This window comes from Zonotrichia albicollis, chromosome 28, assembly GCF_047830755.1.
Source record: "Zonotrichia albicollis isolate bZonAlb1 chromosome 28, bZonAlb1.hap1, whole genome shotgun sequence".
NCBI classification, from domain to species: Eukaryota; Metazoa; Chordata; class Aves; order Passeriformes; family Passerellidae; genus Zonotrichia; species Zonotrichia albicollis.
In genome coordinates this window covers 4,567,725-4,588,818 of record NC_133846.1, presented here as the reverse complement: position 1 = coordinate 4,588,818, position 21,094 = coordinate 4,567,725, and the positions used below count along the sequence as shown (strand labels likewise).

General features: G+C 47.7%; 2 protein-coding genes across 4 annotated transcripts in view; both read right to left on the bottom strand.

Annotated features, from left to right (window-relative positions):
• Nucleotides 1-3,602: 3,602 nt before the first annotated feature.
• On the bottom strand, nt 3,603-11,240 carry PPP1R15B (protein phosphatase 1 regulatory subunit 15B). Its single transcript, XM_074528292.1, has 2 exons — nt 9,618-11,240; nt 3,603-4,457 (listed from the first exon to the last, which is right to left on the bottom strand). Exons 1-2 carry the CDS (start codon nt 11,019-11,021, stop codon nt 4,245-4,247), a joined length of 1,617 nt encoding a protein of 538 aa, XP_074384393.1. The 5' UTR covers nt 11,022-11,240; the 3' UTR covers nt 3,603-4,244.
• A 470-nt stretch (nt 11,241-11,710) lies between these two features.
• The window catches only part of PIK3C2B (phosphatidylinositol-4-phosphate 3-kinase catalytic subunit type 2 beta), a 44,062-nt gene continuing 34,678 nt past the window's right edge, over nt 11,711-21,094 (bottom strand). For all 3 annotated transcript variants that reach the window (XM_074528253.1, XM_074528255.1, XM_074528254.1), the window contains 18 exons: nt 20,775-20,963; nt 19,632-19,725; nt 19,445-19,539; nt 18,495-18,675; nt 17,455-17,562; nt 17,283-17,375; nt 16,477-16,606; nt 16,142-16,278; nt 15,879-16,048; nt 15,023-15,179; nt 14,813-14,922; nt 13,621-13,822; nt 13,405-13,529; nt 13,202-13,319; nt 12,923-13,004; nt 12,640-12,746; nt 12,427-12,555; nt 11,711-12,343 (listed from right to left, as the gene is read on the bottom strand). In XM_074528253.1, the coding sequence (XP_074384354.1) occupies nt 12,155-12,343; nt 12,427-12,555; nt 12,640-12,746; nt 12,923-13,004; nt 13,202-13,319; nt 13,405-13,529; nt 13,621-13,822; nt 14,813-14,922; nt 15,023-15,179; nt 15,879-16,048; nt 16,142-16,278; nt 16,477-16,606; nt 17,283-17,375; nt 17,455-17,562; nt 18,495-18,675; nt 19,445-19,539; nt 19,632-19,725; nt 20,775-20,963 (2,416 nt within the window). In that variant the 3' untranslated portion in view covers nt 11,711-12,154. The remainder of the gene's footprint in view (nt 12,344-12,426; nt 12,556-12,639; nt 12,747-12,922; nt 13,005-13,201; nt 13,320-13,404; nt 13,530-13,620; nt 13,823-14,812; nt 14,923-15,022; nt 15,180-15,878; nt 16,049-16,141; nt 16,279-16,476; nt 16,607-17,282; nt 17,376-17,454; nt 17,563-18,494; nt 18,676-19,444; nt 19,540-19,631; nt 19,726-20,774; nt 20,964-21,094) is intronic.

Below are 21,094 nucleotides of genomic sequence, written 5' to 3'. Positions count from 1 at the left end.
CATTTTTGGATTCCCAAGGTTTTTCCTGAGCACCAAGAAATTCGAGTTGTCCATAAAGAACTGAAGCACCAAAATCCCAAAAAATCCAAAAAAAAATTCCCAAAAATTGGGAGATCCAAAGGAAAAACCAATTGGGAGATCCATGGGAAAATTCTTGTTGTGTGTTTGCCTTGGAATGATCAGAAATTCAAATTTTTTTTCTTGGAATTTCCAATTTTCATTGGTTTTTAAAAAGCAAATTCAATGTGAGTAAAATCCTCAAAAAAAATTCAAAAATTCCAAGTGGATTCTTCAGGATTTGAGAAATTTATAAATTTTGTTTTTTGAGGGAAAAAATCCAATTTTTAGGATGGCAAAAATTGGAATTTGAATTAACACAGCTGTAATTTAATTAATCTCCTGAATTTTCTAATTGCACCACAAAAAAAAAAAAAAGGGATTTTTTAATTTAAAGAAGCATTTCCTGCAAAAAAATAAAGGAAAAATCCAAAAATTCTGGGATTTTCAATTAGGATAAAGCAGGAATAAATAATTTTCTTCCAAATTAAAAACTGGATTAAAACTAAGGATAAATTTATAATAAAGTTTTTCTTGTACCAAATGGAAATTATTCTGGCCAGCTGAACAAATAATGGATTTATTGACCCAACTTTGTGCAAACAATGGAAATTTTCCCATTTTTATTTTATTTTCCCTAATAAAAATGGGAAAATTTCCCTTGATTGCACAAAGCTCCAGGGCTCCAAAATCCATTATTTGTTCAGCTGGCCAGAATAATTTACATTTGGTAAAGAAAATATATTATAATTTATCCTCTAGCTTTAATCAGTTTTGTACCCATTGGCAGACACAAATTATTTATTACTGATTTTTGATAATGAAAATCAGAATTTTTTGCCTTTTAAATTTCTTTAAATTCAAGATAATTTTCCTTAAATTCAAGAAAATTATCAGGATAAGCAGATTGGATATAAAAATTCACTTCAATCCCTCTCCCAAAGCAAAATTACAGCAAAGATTCATTAAATAATTCCGGAATTTTGCTCCCTAAATTCAAGCATCCTCCACAGCCTCGTTAAATTTTAATTATTAATTGGGATGAGGAATTTTTTTGCTCTAAAAATCAAGAAATTTGTTGGATAAGCAGCCAAAATCCTTTGGAATAATCCTGGAAAAGAGAATTATTGAAATCAAAGCTTGGTTGGAAATATTCAAACCTCAAAAAGCTCCAGAAAAACTCAAATATTGGATTATTTCAAGCAAAAAAATGGGAAAAATCCCTTAAAGGAAGGAATTTTTGAAAATGGATTATTTCAAACAAAAAAACAAAAAAATGGGAAAAAATCTCTTAATGGAAGGAATTTTTAAAAATGGATTATTCCAAGCAAAAAAATGGGGAAAATCCCTTAAAGGAAGGAATTTTTAAAAATGGATTATTCCAAGCAAAAAAACAAAAAATGGGAAAAAATCTCTTAAAGGAAGGAATTTTTAAAATGGATTATTCCAAGCAAAAAAATGGGAAAAAATCCCTTAAAGGAAGGAATTTTTAAAATGAATTATTTCAAGCAAAAAAATGGGAAAAAATCCCTTAAAGTAAGGAATTTTTAAAATGGATTATTCCAAGCAAAAAAATGGGAAAAATCCTTTAAAGGAAGGAATTTTTAAAAATGGATTATTTCAAGCAAAACAAAAAAATGGGAAAAAATCTTTTAAAGGAAGGAATTTTTAAAAAATGGGTTATTCAAAGCAAAAAAATGGGAAAAATCCCTTAAAGGAAGGAATTTTTAAAAATGGATTATTCCAAGCAAAAAAATGGGAAAAATCCCTTAAAGGAAGGAATTTTTACAAATGGATTATTCCAAGCAAAAAAAACAAAAAAATGGGAAAAATCCCTTAAAGGAAGGAATTTTTAAAAATGGATTATTTCAAGCAAAAAAATGGGAAAAATCCCTTAAAGGAAGGAATTTTTAAAAATGGATTATTCCAAACAAAAAAAATGGGGAAAATCCCTTAAAGGAATTTTTTAAAATGGATTATTCCAAGCAAAAAAAAAAAGGAAAAAATCTTTTAAAGGAAGGAATTTTTAAAAATGGATTACTCCAAGCAAAAAAACAAAAAAATGGGAAAAAATCCCTTAAAGTAAGGAATTTTTAAAAATGAATTATTTCAAGCAAAAAAATGGGAAAAATCTTTTAAATGAAGGAATTTTTAAAAATGAGGCTTGTGGAGAAAATGGAGAAACACAAAAATAAAACCCCCTCAGCTGCAGATCCCTCAGGGAATTTGAAATCAAAACTGCAATTCCCATAAATATTTCCTTCAAAATAGGTTTTGCTTTGTTTTTTTTTGTGTTTTTTTTTTTTGTTTTTCCAAAGTGCAAAAATCCAAAGGAACAAACCCCACACTTCCCAAGGAAAATGCAATTTTTTGGGAATGGATTGAACCCCAAGCAGTCTGGTTGTGTGTATGTCAAGTGCTAATTATAATTAACAGGAATGCAATTAGAGCACCTCATCTCAAGGGAACTCCAAGGTTATCAAAATTTCTCAATATCAAACCAGGGGGTAAAAATTAAAAAAAAAATCTGATTTTTCTCCCCCATTTCAACACATGCAGCTTGTGGTTTTTTTTTGTTTTTGTTTTCCAAAGTGCAAAAATCCAAAGGAACAGAACCCACACTTCCCAAGGAAAATGCAATTTTTTGGGAATGGATTGAACCCCAAGCAGTCTGGTTGTGTGTATGTCAAGTGCTAATTATAATTAACAGGAATGCAATTAGAGCACCCAATCTCAAGGGAACTCCAAGGTTATCAAAATTTCTCAATATTAAACTAGGGGAAGAAAAAAATTAAAAAAAAATCTGATTTTTCTCCCCCATTTCAACACATGCAGCTTGTGGGGTTTTTTTTGTTTTTGTTTTCCAAAGTGCAAAAATCCAAAGGAACAAACCCCAAGGAAAAGGCAATTTTTTGGGAATGGATTGAACCCCCAAGCAGTCTGGTTGTGTGTATGTCAAGTACTAATTATAATTAACAGGAATGCAATTAGAGCACCCAATCTCAAGGGAACTCCAGGGTTCCCACATCAAGGGAACTCCAAGGTTATCAAAATTTCTCAATATCAAAACATGGGGTAAAAATAAAAAAAAAATCTGATTTTTCTCCCCCATTTCAACACATGCAGCTGCCAGGTGTGGTTGAGATTTGACGAATGGATGGGTGAGGTGAATTGGAGGGGGTGGAAGGTTCTAGAAGGGGTCAGTCCTGTGGGACTGGGGCTCCCAATCTCAAGGGAGCTCCAAGGTTATCAAAATTTCTCAATATCAAACCATGGGGGGAAAAAAAAAATTAAAAAAAAAAATCTCATTTTTCTCCCCCATTTCAACACATGCAGCTTGTGGGTTTTTTTTTTTTTGTTTTTGTTTTCCAAAGTGCAAAATCCAAAGGAACAGAACCCACACTTCCCAAGGAAAATGCAATTTTTTGGGAATGGATTGAACCCCAAGCAGTCTGGTTGTGTGTATGTCAAGTGCTAATTATAATTAACAGGAATGCAATTAGAGCACTCCAATCTCGAGGGAACTCCAAGGTTATCAAAACAATTTCTCAATATTAAATCAGGGGGGTAAAAATAAAAAAAATCTGATTTTTCTCCCCCATATCAACACATGCAGCTGCCAGGTGTGGTTGTGATTTGACGAATGGATGGCTGAGGTGAATTGGAGGGGGTGGAAGGTTCTAGAAGGGGTCAGTCCTGTGGGATTGGGGCTCCCAATCTCAAGGGAGCTTCCAAGGTTATCAAAATTTCTCAATATCAAACCAGGGGGGAAAAAAAGAAAAAAAAAATCTGATTTTTCTCCCCCATTTCAACACATGCAGCTTGTGGTTTTTTTTTTGTTTTTGTTTTCCAAAGTGCAAAAATCCAAAGGAACAAACCCCACACTTCCCAAGGAAAATGCAATTTTTTGGGAATGGATTGAACCCCAAGCAGTCTGGTTGTGTGTATGTCAAGTGCTAATTATAATTAACAGGAATGCAATTAGAGCACCCCATCTCAAGGGAACTCCAGGGTTCCCACATCAAGGGAACTCCAAGGTTATCAAAGCAATTTCTCAATATCAAAACAGAGGGTAAGAAAAGAAAAAAAATCTCATTTTTCTCCCCCATTTCAACACACGCAGCTGCCAGGTGTGGTTGAGATTTGACGAATGGATGGCTGAGGTGAATTGGAGGGGGTGGAAGGTTCTAGAAGGGGTCAGTCCTGTGGGATGGGGGCTGCTGGAGCCTCTGCAGCACCCTCAGCCTGTGCTGGGGGCTCAGGCAGAAGGCAATGGCCTGCTCGGTCTCCTGGATGCGCCTCTGGAAGCGGCAGCCATCGCGGGCCAGCTCCTCCCAGGGCCCCCGGCGATCCTCCTCGCTGCTGATGTAATATTCTGTTACTTCCTCCTGGAATGTCACCTGTAAAAACAAGGAAATTCTCAGCAAATGCAGGTTGAAAGGGGTGGGTTTGTGTTTTAGGGTCAGTTTGTTGAGTGGTGAAAAGATTGGGAAGGGATTCCTGACTGGGATTGCAATGGCGGAACTGTGGCTGCTCCAAACCTGGGAGTGTCCAAGGTCAGGCTGAACAATGGATAAAAACTAGAAAAAAAATAGATAAACATAAGTAAAATATGGAATAAAAATATGGCTAGAAAATAATACAAAAATAGACTATGAGGTCCTTTCTGGTCCTTCTCGCTGCTTATGTAATACTCCATCATACACCAGTTTTTAATGGAATGTCACCTGCAAAAAAGAAGGGATTCACTCAGGAATTCTCAGCAAATGGAAGTTTAAAGTGGTGGTTTTTGGGGTTTAAGGTGAAGCTGTTGAGTGGTGAAAAGATTGGGAATTTTTTCTCAGTATTGGAAAGGGATTCCTGACTGGGATTGGAATGGTGGAAGTGCCACAGGAGCTGTGGCTGCTCCATCCTGGGAGTATCCAAGGTCAGGCTGAAGAATGGATAAAAAATATAAAAAAATAGATAAAAATAAATAAAATATGGCTTTAAAATACTATAACAATAAATAGACTATGAGGCCCTTTCAGGTCTTCCTCACTGCTGATGTAATACTCTGTCACCTCCTCCTGGAATGTCACCTGCAAACACAAGGCAACTCTCAGCAAATTCAGGTTTGGAATGGTTTGAGTCAAAGGTGTTGAGTGGTGAAAAGATTGGGAATTTGTTTTCAGCAGTATTGGGAAGGGATTCCTGACTGGGATTGCAATGGTGGAACTGCCAGAGGAGCTGTGGCTGCTCCAGACCTGGGAGTGTCCAAGGTCAGGCTGGAAAGTCGGTAAAAAAATAGATAAAAATAAATAAAAATAAATAAAATATGGATTAAAATGGATTTCAAATATGGTTTTACAATATAGTCAAAATAAACAGAATATTATTAAAGTATGTGTGGGACTGCTGGGTCCCTGATGGGATTGTGGGGTCACCACTGGAATTTTGGGATCCTTGATGGGATTTTTGGGGTCCCTGATGAAATTTTGGGATCCCTGATGGAATTTTGGGGTCCCTGATGGGATTTTGGGGTCCCTGATGGGATTTTGGGATCCCTGATGGCATTTTTGGAGTCCCTGATGGGATTTCTGGGGTCCCTGATGGAATTTTTGAGGTCCCTGATGGGACTGTGGGATCCCTGATGGGATTTTGGGATCCCTGATGGGATTTTGGGGTCCCTGATGGGATTTTTGGGGTCCCTGATGGGATTTGTGGGGTCCCTGCTGGGATTTTGGGGATTGCTGAGGATTTCCTAAGCCAAAAAAGGAAAAACCAGGAGGGTTTTGTTGAGTCAAGAGCCCAGTGAGTCACCATGAGATAAGCAGGAACAGGGGACAACACTCAGCCCAACGTGACCGGAACAACCAGTCCTGGGGTAAAAACACACCCACAAAACTCACAGTCCTTCCTGGAATTCCAGGGGCGGAGTTTGTGTCATGAAATTAAAAATATACACACAAAAACTCACAATCCTTCCTGGAATTCTAGGGGTGGAGTTTGTGTCATGAAATTAAAAATATATACACAAAAAGTGTCACAATCCCTCCTACAATTCCAAGGTTAGGGTTAGGATAATTGTGTAATGAAATTAAAAATATACACACCAAAATTCACAATCTTTCCTGGAATTCTAGGGGTGGAGTTTGTGTAAAGAAATTTAAAATATACACAAAAAGTGTCACAATCTGTCTTGGAATCCTATTAAAAATATACATAAAAAGTGTCACAATTCCTCTTGGAATCCTATTAAAAGTACACACACAAAACTCAAAATCCCTCGTGGAATTCTAGGGGTGGAGTTCACATAATGAAATTAATTAAAATTATACACACCACACCAAAACTGTCACAATTCCTATTGGAATTGGAGTTTGTGTCATGAAATTAAAAATATACACAAAAAAGTGTCACAATCCCTCCTACAATTCCAAGGTTAGGGTAATTGTGTAATGACATTAAAAATATACACACAAAATTCACAATCTTTCCTGGAATTCCAGGGGTGGAGTTTGTGTCATGAAATTAAAAATATACACAAAAAGTGTCACAATCCCTCCTGGAATCCTATTAAAAATATACACACAAAACTCAAAATCCCTCCTGGAATTTTAGGGGTGGAGTTTGTGTCATGAAATTTAAAATATACACACAAAAAGTGTCATAATTCCTCTTGGAATCCTATTAAAAATATACACACAAAACTCAAAATCCCTCGTGGAATTCTAGGGGTGGAGTTTATGTAATGAAATTTAAAATATACATAAAAAGTGTCACAATCCCTCTTGGAATCCTAAGGAGTGGGGTTCACATAATGAAATTAATTAAAAATATACACACCACACCAAAACTGTCACAATTCCTATTGGAATTGGAGTTTGTGTAATGAAATTTAAAATATACACACAAAAAGTGGCACAATCCTTCTTGGAATCCTATTAAAAATATACACACAAAAAGTGTCACAAGGCACAAATATTTCTAGAAACAGGAACAAATGTAAAAAAAAAATTTGCTCCTTTCCTAGGATTTATCAGCACAACGAGGATGGTTTTGGTGCTGCAAGGAGATCCCAAACAGGAAAATCTGGAATTCCAGAAAGGTTTGGGGTGATCCCATTTCATGAGGAATATTTCCTACTGTCCCAAAAGGACAAATATTTATAGAAACAGGAAAAAATGTAAAAAAAAATTTTGCTCCATTCTTGGATTTATCAGCACAATGAGGATGGTTTTGGTGCAGCAATGAGATTCCAAACAGGAAAATGTGGAATTCCAGAAAGGTTTGGGGTGATCCCATTCCATGAGGGACATTTCCCATTGTCCCAAGGCACAAATATTTATATATATATATATATATATATATAAACAGGAATATAATAATATAAAATATATATATAGAAACAGGAAAAAAACATGGAAATGTAAAAAAAACCCAAAAAAACCAGCTGCTCAATTTCTATGATTTATCAGCACAACGAGGATGGTTTTGGTGCTCCAACAGGAAAATCTGGAATTCCAGAAGGGTTTGGGGTGACCCCATTCCACGAGGGACATTTCCCACTGTCCCAGGGGTGTTCTGTGCATGGACAGGATGCAGAGGTGACCCCAAAAACCAGCAGGGGAGGATTTCAGGAATTCCCAGCTCCCCAAAAAGCACCAGGAGCCCTCACCCCGCTGAGCCCAAAGCGGCACCAACACCCCCAGCTCTGCTGGCTTTGGGAACAAAACCCGCTGGAATTTTTGGGAATTTTTTCCCCAAAACTCCTCAGGAATGTGAGTGCTTCCTGCAGGAGATTTTCAGGAGTTGTTTCATCAGCCCGTGCCCACCTTGCAGCTTTTTTACATCAGTCGGAGCCGCAATTCCCGCGGCTCTGACATCACTCGGGATATTGCAGCCACCCAGCCCTTCTTTCATCACAGCTCCTGAGGTAAAAATTCCTGCTGTAACCGCAGCCCTGCCGCTCGAAATTAATTAATATATATTATAATACTATTATTATTATTATTATTATTACTCTTAAAATTACTCTGTTTAGGCTCAAAAGTCCAGTTTTTGATTACATCCTTCCTATAAATAACTATCCCATAAACAGCAAACCCGTAATTATAATATAAATATTTGCCATAATTATAATATAAATATTTGCATCATATTAATACAGAATATTAACATTTCATTATATTTATAATATATAATATATATTAATATATTATATTACATATTATTATTGTTATTATTATTATTATTATTAAAATTACTCTGTTTAGGCTCAAAAGTCCAGTTTTTGATTACATCCTTCCTATAAATAACTATCCCATAAACAGCAGGCCCATAATTATAATATAAATATTTACATCATATTAATATAGAATATTAATATTTCATTATATTTATAATATATAATATACATATTAATATATTATATTACATATTATTATTGTTGTTATTATTATTATTACTACTATGATTATTAAAATTACTCTGTTTAGGCTCAAAAGTCGTTTTTGATTACATCCTTCCTATAAATAACTATTCCATAAACAGCAAGCCCATAATTAGAATATAAATATTTGCATCATATTAATGTATAGTATTAATATTTTACTATAGTTATAATATATTAATATATTATATTACTATTTTATTATATTTATGGTGTATATTTGTAATATATTATTATATATTATAATACACTTATAATTATTATTATTATTGTTATTATTACTATTATTATTAAAATTACTCTGTTTAGGCTCAAAAGTCCAGTTTTTGATTACATCCTTCCTATAAATAACTATCCCATAAATAGCAAACCCGTAATTATAAATATTATATTTATATAACATTTATATATAATATTAATATATTATTATATTTAGAATATATTCTATATTTATAATATATTATATAATTTTAAGATATTGTTATATTTATAATATACTAGATATTTAGTACACGTTATATATTATTATTATTATTATTATTATTATTATTATTATTATTATTATTATTATTATTATTATTATTATTTTTATTAGCATAATTGAATATTTTAATATTTAATAGTATCTTAAACGGAAATGGGATATTTTATATGGGAACCCAAATTTACTCCAGATCACTGAACAAGCTGGGTTATAACAAATATAACACCTAGGTTATAAAAAAATCCTAAAAAAATTTTCGGTTTCAGGTCCTAAACAACTTCCTTTGAACAGAAACTGGTGATTTTCAGGGAAATTCCTCACAACTCTGGAGTTTTTCAGGGAAAAATTTCCACCCCAGGCCTGGAGTTTCTCTGACGTCGAAACCACAAAAGAAACAGAAAGGAAATTACAACTCAAAACGGAAAGAGAACTTTTGAATCTAGAGAAAAAAAAAATAAAAATATTGTTGTCAGCGAGTTTCGGCAGGAGAATCAGAATTTCCCATCACGTGCCAAAGATGAGGTTCAGCATTCCAAGGAAATTATCAGCACATATGGAACGCTGACCTCACCCCCACTTGGCACAGCGCTTTCTCAATAATCCCAAAACATAAAAATAAAAAAATATGAATAAAATCCGTACCTTTTTCCGCTTGGAGCTGGCAGTTTTCTCGCTGCTCTGGCCCAGCTCGGCGCTGCCGCAGTTGTGTTTTTCCAGCCGTACCCTGCACACGCCGGAATGCTCCGAGGGGGCACAGCTCGCCCTCTCCGCCCCTGGCAAAGCCGGCGTCCCTTTTTTCTCCGCGGGCTGAAAAGCCGCCGTGAAGTTTAAAGGGTTATAGGGATCGTCCGAGCTACAGAACGAGTTCCAAAGTTTCAAGCTCTCCGCCTCATCCACGCTCTCGCAGTCCCACTCGTCCTCATCGGAACTAGGCGAGCCCTCAGAGGACTCTGCCCATGAGCCTTCCTCCTCCTCCTCCTCCTCCTCCTCCATGTCCGACATTCCCTTTCCCGGCTCGCTGGAAGACGTTTGGATGGTGGCCGTGAAGTTCTGAGGGTTGTAGGGATCCAAGCTGTAGAAGGAGTTCCACAGATGAAGCCTCTCCCCGTCCTGGCTGCCGGCGTCTGAGTCGGAGGGCAGCTCTTCGCTGTCAAACCCGTCATCATCATCTTCATCATCATCATCATCACCATCATCCCAGTCTTCCTCACCCTCACTCTCCTCGCCGCTGGATACTCCCCCGATGATATAATCGATTAATTTATTCGCACAGACAGGTCTGGTGGATATCGGGAAGTCTTGCTCTGTTTCCGAGTCCTCACGTTCCTCTTCAGCCAAGGCTTCCCCATCCTCAGCCGCACCCCGGAGCCCCTCCGGCTCCTCGGGGACCCCTCCGGGCTGAATCCCCGCATCCTCAGGCTGCTCTAAATCCCCGTTATTACCGCGCTGCTCCCCGATTTCCAGGCAGACACCCCTGGTCTGCTGCTGCTGCTCCTCCTCCAGGCTGTGGTAGCCGTGGTCGGGGTCGGGCACGGGCAGATGCCAGCGCTGGAGGAACGCCAGGCGCTTGCTGCGCAGGAATTCAACCTCGGGCAAGCCCTCGGCTCGCAGCGGCTGCGGCAGGTGGCTCTTGCCCTGCTCCAAGCCCAGCAGCACGTACCAATCCATGGGAAGGGCTCCCAGGCTGTTCCTCCCCAGCCCTGCTCCCCACAGCCCCGCCGGCGGCTCCGGCCGCTTCTCCGGGAGTTTCTCCTCGGTCCAGTCCAGTCCGGTGTCCGCCTTGGGCAGCAGCACCAGCGGCGGCGGTGCCTTGGCGGGGCACAGCGCGGAGCTGAGCGCGGCGCCGGGCAGCAGCCGCTGCAGGAGGGCGGGTAGCGGCGACAGCAGCTGCGACACCACGCGCAGCCACGAGAAGGGCGGGCTCGCCTGGGACGAGCCGCCGGCGGGCGCCGCGCTGGGCGCCGCCAGCTTCGGCCAGGCCCCGGCCAGGCCCAGTCGGGCCCATCCCAAGCCGGGGCCGGCGCGTTCGCGTCCGCTGTGCTCCATGAGGCTGTTCAGCGCTGCCAGCGGTGCGGAGGGGTGCGTGGAGCGGCGCTCCGTGGCGGGGCGGTGAGTCGGCAGGCTCGGCGGGCGGCGGGCAGCTCCGGTTCGGGTTTCGACTCCATCCTGAGGCAGCTTCAGCACAAAATGGCGGCGCCGCCGCCTCGGCGCTTCCCGCCCCCAAAGGGAGGGGCGGGGCGTCACCTTATCTGCCCCGCCCACTTTGCGTCAATACCTCCCATTGGGCGGTGTCGGCGATGCCGCGCCCACTCCCCAGTGTGGCCACGCCCCGCGGGGATTGCATCAGCCGGTTCGCGGCGCACGGCATCGCCCCCTAGCGGAGCGGCGGGGTATGGGCGGAGCGGGGGGACCCCGAGCCCACCCGGGGTTGGTCAGGGGACACTTTGGGGACACCTTGGGGACACTTGGTGAGCCCCAGGGACAGCGCTGGGTGAGGGCCGCACTGGGAAAGCAGCTGGAGGATGATGGGGGTTGAGGGAGGCAGACCCCAGACCCCTAGGGCTTGGCATTCTGGAGGGTACAGTGGGCAGATGTGTGCCCAGATGTGCAGCAGAGGGGCAGATGTGCCACCCCTCCTTTCACCCCCTTTTTTGATCCCATTCCCATGTTCCATTCCCGACTCCCCCACCCTCGAGAAGCCAGACCACCCCGCACACCCCAACAGCCACCAGATCCAATATTTAAAACTTTTAATATAAAGGTTAAAGTTAATTATTCTCGATCCTGAGAAACATTTCGTCCGTTTACGGAGCTGTCGCTGTAAACAAAGCACCACAGGCACCAAGCCCGCACTCGGGGCCGGGTGGCAGGCGGGAAGGACACAGATGTCCCCAGTGCACGGGGACAGCAACGGGACAGGCAACTCGCCACGCCGCTCTCCTTTGGGAGCGAATTCCCCGCGGTGGGAATTGCCCAGTTCCTGAGGTGGGGAGGGGTCCACACACCCCCCCAACCCTCCCCATCCCCTCCGCCCCGGTGCTCACGCTACTCGTTATTAAAAAAAAATTAAAATACGCATATCCCAAAGGAAGAAATAACCCACGAACCGCCCCCACCCTCCCCGCGTTTGCTCCCTTGACACAAGGTAAACTTTAAAAAAAGAAGCCACTTTTGGGGACTCAGAGGGTGCCGTGGCCGCGGGAGCCCAGGGCAAACCAGCCCATCTTCTCCTGGGCCAGGTCCAGGTCGCGGAGGCGAATGCCCACCTCCCCCAGCAGGATGTTCTCCCAAAATCCTTCCTCGCTCAGCACGCTCAGCCGCAGCTCCCGCTGCTCCAGGTCCCCCCGGGGGATCCCGTCGTACACCAGCTGTGGGACACAACGGGGACAAACCCTCTCAGCCACGGCCACCCGTGGGGACGCCCCAAATCCGTCCCTGTGTCCCTTCCTACCATCTCGTTGTAGGTGGGGTTGCAGGTTTTTCGCGCCACTTTGGTTTTCCTCTTGGTGGTTTTTTGGGGGTCGGGCAGCAGGTAGGTCTTGACGTAGGGGTCGGGGTCGTTGCCGTCCTGCAGGGGTGGCTGTGGGGCAGGTTGGGGACAGGCTGTGAGCACAGGGAGGGGACAGCCCCCCAAGCCCGCTCCCGTGGGCGCTGTGGGTCCTACCAGCCCTCGGATGTGCATCACCATGATGAAGAGCTTGTTGTTCTTGTAGGAGATGGAGAGTTTCACCTCGCCGCCGACCTTGCCCAGGGATCGAGCCCACGTGGCGTCTGGAGAGGGGGGACAGGAGGGATGGGACACTCCTGATGTCACCCCCTGCCACCATTCACCCAAAATCACCCCTCAAAAATTGCCCCCCAAAATCAGCCCCCAAAAATCACCCCACAAAATCAGCCCCCAAAAATCACCCCCCAAAATCAGCCCCCAGAAATCGCCCCTTCCCCACCTGCCGGCTTTGGGGTCGGGTTGGTTCCAGCCGCCTTCTCATCCCGGGGCAGGGGGTGGAAGAAGGTGTAGATGAGGTCACACTGCAGGGTCAGGAGGTGACATTAGTGGTGACAGCAGTGACAACAACCCCGCCATTCAAAACAGGGCGCGCGCCAACGCTCTACGTGGCGCACACGTCAATGCTCCACCAGCTGTGCTGTCCCCAAGCGTTTCCCCACCTCGCTGGTGGCCCTGGCGCTGTCCCCACCTCCCTGCAGCCCCAACCCCGTGTCCCCACCTCTGCCACCTCGGGGGCGGCGTGGATCAGGTGCCAGATGTAGCCGTTGAGCTCCTCCTTGCGCCGCTCGGCCACCGCCTCGCCCCGCGAGCGCCCGATGACGAACCTGCTGGGGAAGCTGCGGGGACAGACAAACGGACACTCAGCGGGGTCCCCCAGGGTTTGGGGGAGTCCCTGGATGTCCTGAGGGCCTTCAGGGCTACCTGGGCAGCAGCGAGGAGGGGAAGAGGAGGCGCAGCTTGTTGTGCAGCTCCTGGAACTCCTCGAAGGTGCGCTGCACGAAGGTGACATCGCCGGGGCCGTCCCTCTGCACCTTCACCACGTAGGTCTGCAGAGAGGAGGAGGAACCGTGACGTGGGATGGAGGAGCTGGGGCGCCCCGAGCCCAGCCTGGGCTTGTCCCCAGCTGTCCCCACTCACGTAGCCCTTGCTGGGGTTGAAGACCCTCTCATGGCGGCACAGGAAGACGTCGCGGATGCGGCCGGACGTTTTGAGGGTGTGCGTGCGCGGCGCGAAGGACAGCGTGGGCCGCGCCTCCGAGCCCGTGAACTTCATCTGCGCCAGGTTGTGGATGAAGAAGTTGAGCTTGGTGGCCACGCTGCCCAGGCTGGACTCGATCAACCTGCAACGAGGCCACCGCCCGCTCAGTGCCACCGTGGGGTGGCGCTCACAGGAGTCCCAGGAAGAGGGGAGAGACGAGGGTCTGACTCCATGTTTCAGAAGGCTGATTCATTATTTTATTATATATATATATAATAATAAATATAATAACATATACTACATATGTAATAATATTTATAATATATAATATATAGTAATATATAAATATAATATATTAATATATATGATATTATATATATAATATATTTATATAATATAAAATCTATACTAAAAGAATAAAAGAAAGGATTTCAACAGAAGGTGCTCACAGGAGTCCCAGGAAGAGGGGAGAGACGAAGGTCTGACTCCATGTTTCAGAAGGCTGATTTATTATTGTATGATATATATTATATTAAAAATGTAATATATTTCTATTATATATTTACATAATATACATTATATAAATATATATTAGTAATAGTATATAATAATAGATATTATGTATACACTATAATAATATACAAAGTAAAATATTATATATTATATATTATATATTATATATTATATATTATATATTATATATATAATTATATATAATTTTAATTATATATAATTATAATTATATATAAATATGATATATTTATATATTATATAATATATATTTATGTAATATTAAATATATACTAAAAGAATAGAAGAAAGCATTTCATCAGAAGGCTTGCAAGCAAAGGGAAAAAATGGAATGAATAACAAAATCTCCTGACTCTCAGAGAGTCTGAGCCAGCTGGACTGTGATTGGCCATTAATTAGAAACAACCACATGAGACCAATCCCAGATGCACCTGTTGCATTCCACAGCAGCAGACAGCCATTGTTTACATTTTGTTCCTGAGGCCTCTCAGCTTCTCAGGAGAAAAAATCCTAAGGAAAGGATTTTTCATAAAACACATCTGTGACACCACCATCCGAGGGAGCCTCCAGCTGCTGTGTCACCCACCCTGGTGTCCCCTACCTGGTGAAGTAGGTGGTGGCATCAGCATCAGAGTCCTGCGGCCTCAGCGCGTCGTAGACGTACTTGAGGTCCTCCAGGTCGGAGAGCTCGGGGATGCCGCAGGACAGCATCTGGCAGGGAGGGCAGGGGTGAGCACAGGGGACAAAGGGGACAAAGGGACCCCCCCGTGCCACGCTGAGGGGAATTTGGTGACACCTCCCCGGCTCTCACCAGCCCCAGCAGGTTGAGGAAGAGGTGGGTGTGCTTGCGGATCAGGTTGTAGGCCTGGCAGCACAGGTCCACGAAGTCGTGGAAGCGGCTGGAGGGTTTGTCCCCGCCGTTGATGACATACGCCATGTCCGAGGTGAAGACAAACGGCGCACGGTCCCTGTGACAGGGGACAGGAGGGACAAAGTGAGCAGGGGTGGAGGGCAGGATGAGAACAGGGAGAGGTCACCCACTGCCAGGACATGGAGAGGAGGTCACTGATCACCAGGATGAGGAGAGGGAAAGGTCACTGATCACCATGACAAGGACAGGGAGAGGTCACTGATCACCAGGATGAGGAGAGGGAGACGTCACCCACCACCAGGACAGGGAGAGGAGGTCACCTCCCACAGGGATGAGGAGAGGGAGAGGTCACCTATTGTCCAGACGTGGAGAGGGAGAGGTCATCCACCACCAGGACAAGGACACAAGGAGGTCACCTCCCACCAGGACAAGGAAAAGGAGAGGTCACTGTGGCCACCACTGGGATGACAAGGAGAGGTCACCCACCACCAGGACATGAAGGAGAGGTCACCCACCACAAGGATATGAAGGAGACGTCACCCACCACCAGGACATGAAGGAGAGGTCACCCACCACCAGGACATGAAGGAGAGGTCACCCACCACAAGGACATGAAGGAAGGAGAGGTCACCCACCACAAGGACATGAAGAAAGAGAGGTCACCCACCACCAGGACATGAAGGAGAGGTCACCCACCACCAGGACATGAAGGAGAGGTCACCCACCACCAGGACAAGGACAAGGAGCTTCTCCCTCGGCAGGGATGAGGGCAGGAGGTCCCAGGGGCCTCTCTCACCTCTTGATGTTGCCGAACATCTGGGCGTGGCCCAGGAACCGTCCGAAATCGATGTGGAACATGTGGCCCGTGGTCTTGAGCATGATGTTGTCGTTGTGCCTGTCGCAGATGCCCAGCACGTAGGTGGCCACGCAGCAGCCGGCGCAGGAGTAGATGAAGTTTTCCACGGCCTGTGAGGAAGGAGGGAAGGACATGGAGAAAGGATGGAAGCAAGGGGCTGGTCACTAGAATGGGGGACATGGGGCATGGGGATTCTTCCTCACCTTCTCGTACTCATCCTCCTCGGGGTTGTGTTTCTGCAGCCAGTCCGCCAGCGGCCGGTCCTTGAAGGAGCCGGTCACGCCGTGCTCCACCTGGATCTTCCGCAGGGTCTCGGCGTTGGGGATCATCTCCACCATGCCTGGCAGGTGGGACAGTGGGGTGAGACCCTTCCAGCCCCAGGAACCACGACCTTGACCCCCTCTGTCACCAACCCAACTGCTCCTCACCCGTCACCACTGCGTGACAGGGATGGGCTGGTGGGATCAGACCCCAGGATGTCCTGGGCCACCCCCAGCCCCACCAGGGGACCCCTGGGGACTCCCAAACTCTGTCTCACCTCGCCCACGGCCGGTGGAGAAGCAGCGGAAGATGACCATGCGCATGTCCAGCCCCTCCTGCACCCAGATCTTGTTCATGATGCGGATCATCTGCAGCGTCAGCATGTCCTGCCGCAGGTCATCGCCACACTGCCGGGGGAGGAGCCACCAGAGCCATCAGGGCCAGGGGAGAACCATCAGGGCCAGGGGAGAACCATCAGGGCCACCAGAGCCAGGGGAAAACCATCAGAGCCAGGCGAGAACCATCAGAGCCAGGGGAGGAGCCACCAGAGTCACCAGGGCCAAGGGAGAACCATCAGGGCCACCAAAGCCACCAGAGCCATCAGAGCCATCAGAGCCAGGGGAGAACCATCAGAGCCAGGGGAGGAGCCACCAGAGTCACCAGGGCCAGGGGAGAACCATCAGGGCCACCAAAGCCACCAGAACCATCAGGGCCAGAGGAGAACCCTCAAGAGCAGGGGATAATCATCAGGGCCACAAAAGCCACCAAAGCCATCAGAGCCATGGGAGAACCATCAGAGCCCTCAGAGCCAGGGGAAAACCATCAGGGCCAGGGGAAAAGCCACCAGAGCCATTGGAGAGCCATCAGAGCCAGAGGAGAACCATCAGGGCCACCAAAGCCACCAGAGCCATCGGAGCCAGGGGAGAACCACTCGGGCCAGGGGGGAGAGCCATCAGAGCCATCAGAGCCAGGGGAGAACCACCAGAGCCAGGGAGGAGCCACCAGAACCATCAGAGCCCTGAGCACGGGGATCCTCGGAGGGCTGTGCCAGGATTTGGGCACTCCCAAAGGCGCCAGGCTGACCTTGAAGATGACGCGGATGTTCTCCCCGAGCGGATCGACGTTCTGGAAGGAGAGCTTCAGCGGGACGGCGTTGGAGTTGAAGTAGGAGCAGTCCTGCCGTGGGAAGGAGGTCAGGGCGAGCCGGGGGCGGGCAGGGAGCCCCCCGAGCCCCCCGGGATGGGCTGGCACTCACCCGGGGCACGATGCCCTTGACCAGCAGGCTGGGGCTGAGCGGGAGCCGGCACGAGCCGTGGGCCTTGAAGAACTGAGCCACGTCCTCCAGGCCCTCGCGCAGGATGGCCTGCGGGCGGGAACAAGTGGGATCCGTGGGAATGAGATCCATGGGAATGGGGTGGGATTCATGGAATGGGGATGGGATGGGATCCATAGGAATGGGGTGGGATGGGATCCATGGGAATGGGATGGAATGGGATCCATTGGAGTGGGGTGGGAATAGGATGGGATCAATGGGAATGGGATGGGATGGGATCCATGGGAATGGGATGGGATAGGATGGGCAAGGAACAAGGTGGGAATGGGATGAGGAAGATGGGCATGGGATAGGGTGGGACGGGATGGAAATGGGATGAGATCCATTGGAATGGGGTGAGGATGGGATGGTATCCATGGGAATGGGATGGGATTCATAGGAATGGGGTGGGATGGGACAGGATGGGATCCATGGGAATGTGATGGGATGGGATGGACAAGGAACAAGGTGGGAATGGGATGGGATGGGATGGGATGGGATGGGATGGGATGGGATGGGATGGGATGGGATGGGATAGGGACATGGTGGGAATGGGATGGGATGGGATGGGATGGGATGGGATGGGATGGGATGGGATGGGATGGGATGGGATGGGATGGGATGGGATGGAAATGGAATGGGGTGGGCAAGGGATAGAGTGACCATGGAATAGGGCAGGCATGGACAGGGTGGGGATGAGATGGGATGAGCAAGGAACAGGGTGACCATGGGATAGAAATGGGATAGAGAGGGGTGGCCATGGGAAGGGGTCAGCATGGGACGGAGTATGCACAGAATATAGCAGGCAAAACCCAGGGTGGATGTGGGATAGGGTAGGAACGCGATGGGACAAGGTGGGCATGAGATAGGAGAGGTGACAAGGTGTGGGACAGGGGGCTGGCACCCAGCACCCCCTGCACCGCTTCCAGCACCCTGGCACCCCTGCCAGCACCCTGGCACCCCTGCCAGCACCCAGCACCCACCTGGCGGGCGGAAGGGGCGGCGTCCCGGACCTGCTGTGCCAGCCTGGCCAGCGTGCTGACCAACAGGCACTGCCGGTCAAACTCCTCGCGCAGCCCCTTCCCGCAGCAGCACAGCAGCGCTGCCAGCAGGTACTGGTACCGGATGCTGAACTGCGAGTCCTTGAGGCCGTCCTTCAGCAGCCTGCTGGGGACACAAGGGGTCAGGACAGGCTCGGGGTCTCACCCAGCTTGGGGACATGTGGGATCAGGCCAGGCTCAAGGTGCCCCTCTGGTTTGGGGACACATGGGGTCAGGGCCAGGCTCAAGGTGCCCCTCTGGTTTGGGGACACATGGGGTCAGGCCAGGCTCAGGGTCCCGCCCAGCTTGGGGACATGCAGGGTCAGGCCAAGCTTGGGAACCCTACCAGACTGGGGACTTTGGGGTCAGGCCAGCCTCAGTGACTGCTCTGGTTTGGGGACATGTGAGGACAGGCCAAGCTCGGGGACCCTACCAGACTGGGGACATGTGAGGACAGGCCAGGCTCAAGGTGCCCCTTTGGTTTGGGGACACGTGGGGACAGGCCAGGCTTGGGAATCCAACCAGACTGGGGACATGCAGGGTCAGGCCAGGCTCAGTGACTGCTCTGGTTTGGGGACATGCAGGGTCAGGCCAGGCCCAGGGTCCCCTCTGGTTTGGGGACATGCAGGGTCAGGTGAGCCTCAGTGTCCCATCTGGTTTGGGGACATGCAGGGTCAGGTGAGCCTCAGTGTCCCATCTGGTTTGGGGACATGTGGGGTCAAGCCAGGCTCAAGGTGCCCCATTGGTTTGGGGACACTTGGGGCCAGGCCAGCCTCAGGGACTGCTCTGGTTTGAGGACATGTGGAGTCAGGCCAGGCTCAGGGTCCTGCCCAGCTTGGGGACACTCAGGGACAGGCCAGGCTCAGGGTGCCCCCAGTGCCCCCCAAACCCACCAGAAGAAGTAGTGTGTGATCTTCAGGTCACAGATGGCCCTCTTCATGAGGAAGCGCACCAGGGGGCTGTCCAGGTAGCACTCGTACTTCAGGGCCTGCACAGGGACAGTGTCACAGTGTCACAGTATCACAGGGCTGTGGTGGCACCAGCAGGCACCCCATGGCACATCCCAGTGCCACCACGCACCTGCACCAGCTGGGGCAGGTAATCCAGCAGCTCCGTGTCCGAGATGGAGTCAATCCACTGCACGGCCGTCCTCCTCACCTCCTGGTCGGGGAACCTGCAGCCAGGACACGTTCCATGGGGTGACAGTGCCCTCCTGTGAGAGTCTGTTTGAATTTCCCCTCATCTGCCTCACCATCGTCATTGGGGGACCACTGAGGAGAAGACCCCCCCTGTCTAGAATCTCTGGCTCTGAAGGAGAAAGTCACACACCAACAAGGCCCTGAGATCTGAGAGCAATGCTGAATTATTGTTTTCACAGGTGTGTTTGCTGTATGCTAAAGGGGCACCGTGCCCTTTGTGCAACAACAGCCTTGGGAGCTGTCCCACCTCTCAGTCTGGCTGGACTTCTCCTGAGTTTCAGGTGGTCTCCCACAGAAGACCCTCACCTGTTTTACAACCACCATAACAGACAGACTGAGATGGAAGGAGCGTCTCCATCAAGGACTGAGACATGGAACCCCCATGTGAAAAAGCTCCTTTCCATCAAGGACTGAGACATGGAACCCCCATGTGAAAAGGCCCCTCTCCTCCTTCTAAGGACTGGGACTAAAGCCCCCAAACTGGGGGAGGTGTGTGGGGGACCAAAGCTGACAAAACCGAGATGTTTGCCTGCAGGTTGTGACCACTGGACCACAAAAACCATGGCTCTCGTTTACTGCTGAGAGCATGAACTACCTGTTACATCTGTTCCTTACTCTATCTGTTTTTCCCCCTCACAATTTCCACTAGAGTTATCATAATAAAAACCTCTGAGTTAGCGAGAGATTTTGAGATCTCTGCAGTGTAACAGGCGGATCCTCGAGTGGACTGGACCAAAGGATTTTGTCTCTACGTTTGGTAGCTCCATCCCCCTCTTTCTCTCTCTCTTTTCTCTCTATCTTTTTCTCTCCCTTAACCCCTCTATCGCATTTTGCTCACTCAATAAAGCTGCATTTATTTTGATTATTACTGCAAACCCCCTTGTACCGTGTCGCTTTTTTTTGCACCCTGACATCACCCCAAAAAAAACCATCACAACATCCATTCACTAGGACAGGTGACACCTCCTGCCACCGCCACGTGGCACGGGGTGTCCCCACAGTGTCCCCACAGTGTCCCCCTTACGTGGCGTGCAGCAGCCCCAGGGCGTCCTGGTGGCTCATGGAGCTCCACTGGCTGAGCAGGGCGTAGATGTCGGGCAGGCAGCCCCAGTCCCAGCCGGGGGCACTGGCCAGCAGCATGGGCAGTGCGCCGGGGGACGCGTGGCAGTGGCAGCGCTTCTCCCACAGGCGCTGCCGGTCCGCGTCCGTCAGCCTGGGGGGACACGGGGACAGCGTCAGCCTGAGGGGCAGGGGGGGCGTGGGGGGGAAAGGGGAGGAGGTGGCATCTCTGTGACCCCAGAACATGTGGGACATAGGGGAGGTGGCATCCCTGTGACCCCCAAA

Excerpts from the sequence above, each read along its gene's own strand:
- PPP1R15B (XM_074528292.1), bottom strand. The coding sequence starts at position 11,021 with ATGGAGCACAGCGGACGCGAACGCGCCGGCCCCGGCTTGGGATGGGCC. Across the intron at positions 4,458-9,617 it reads CCAGCTCCAAGCGGAAAAAG|GTGACATTCCAGGAGGAAGT; the intron begins GTACGGATTTTA and ends TTGTTTTTACAG.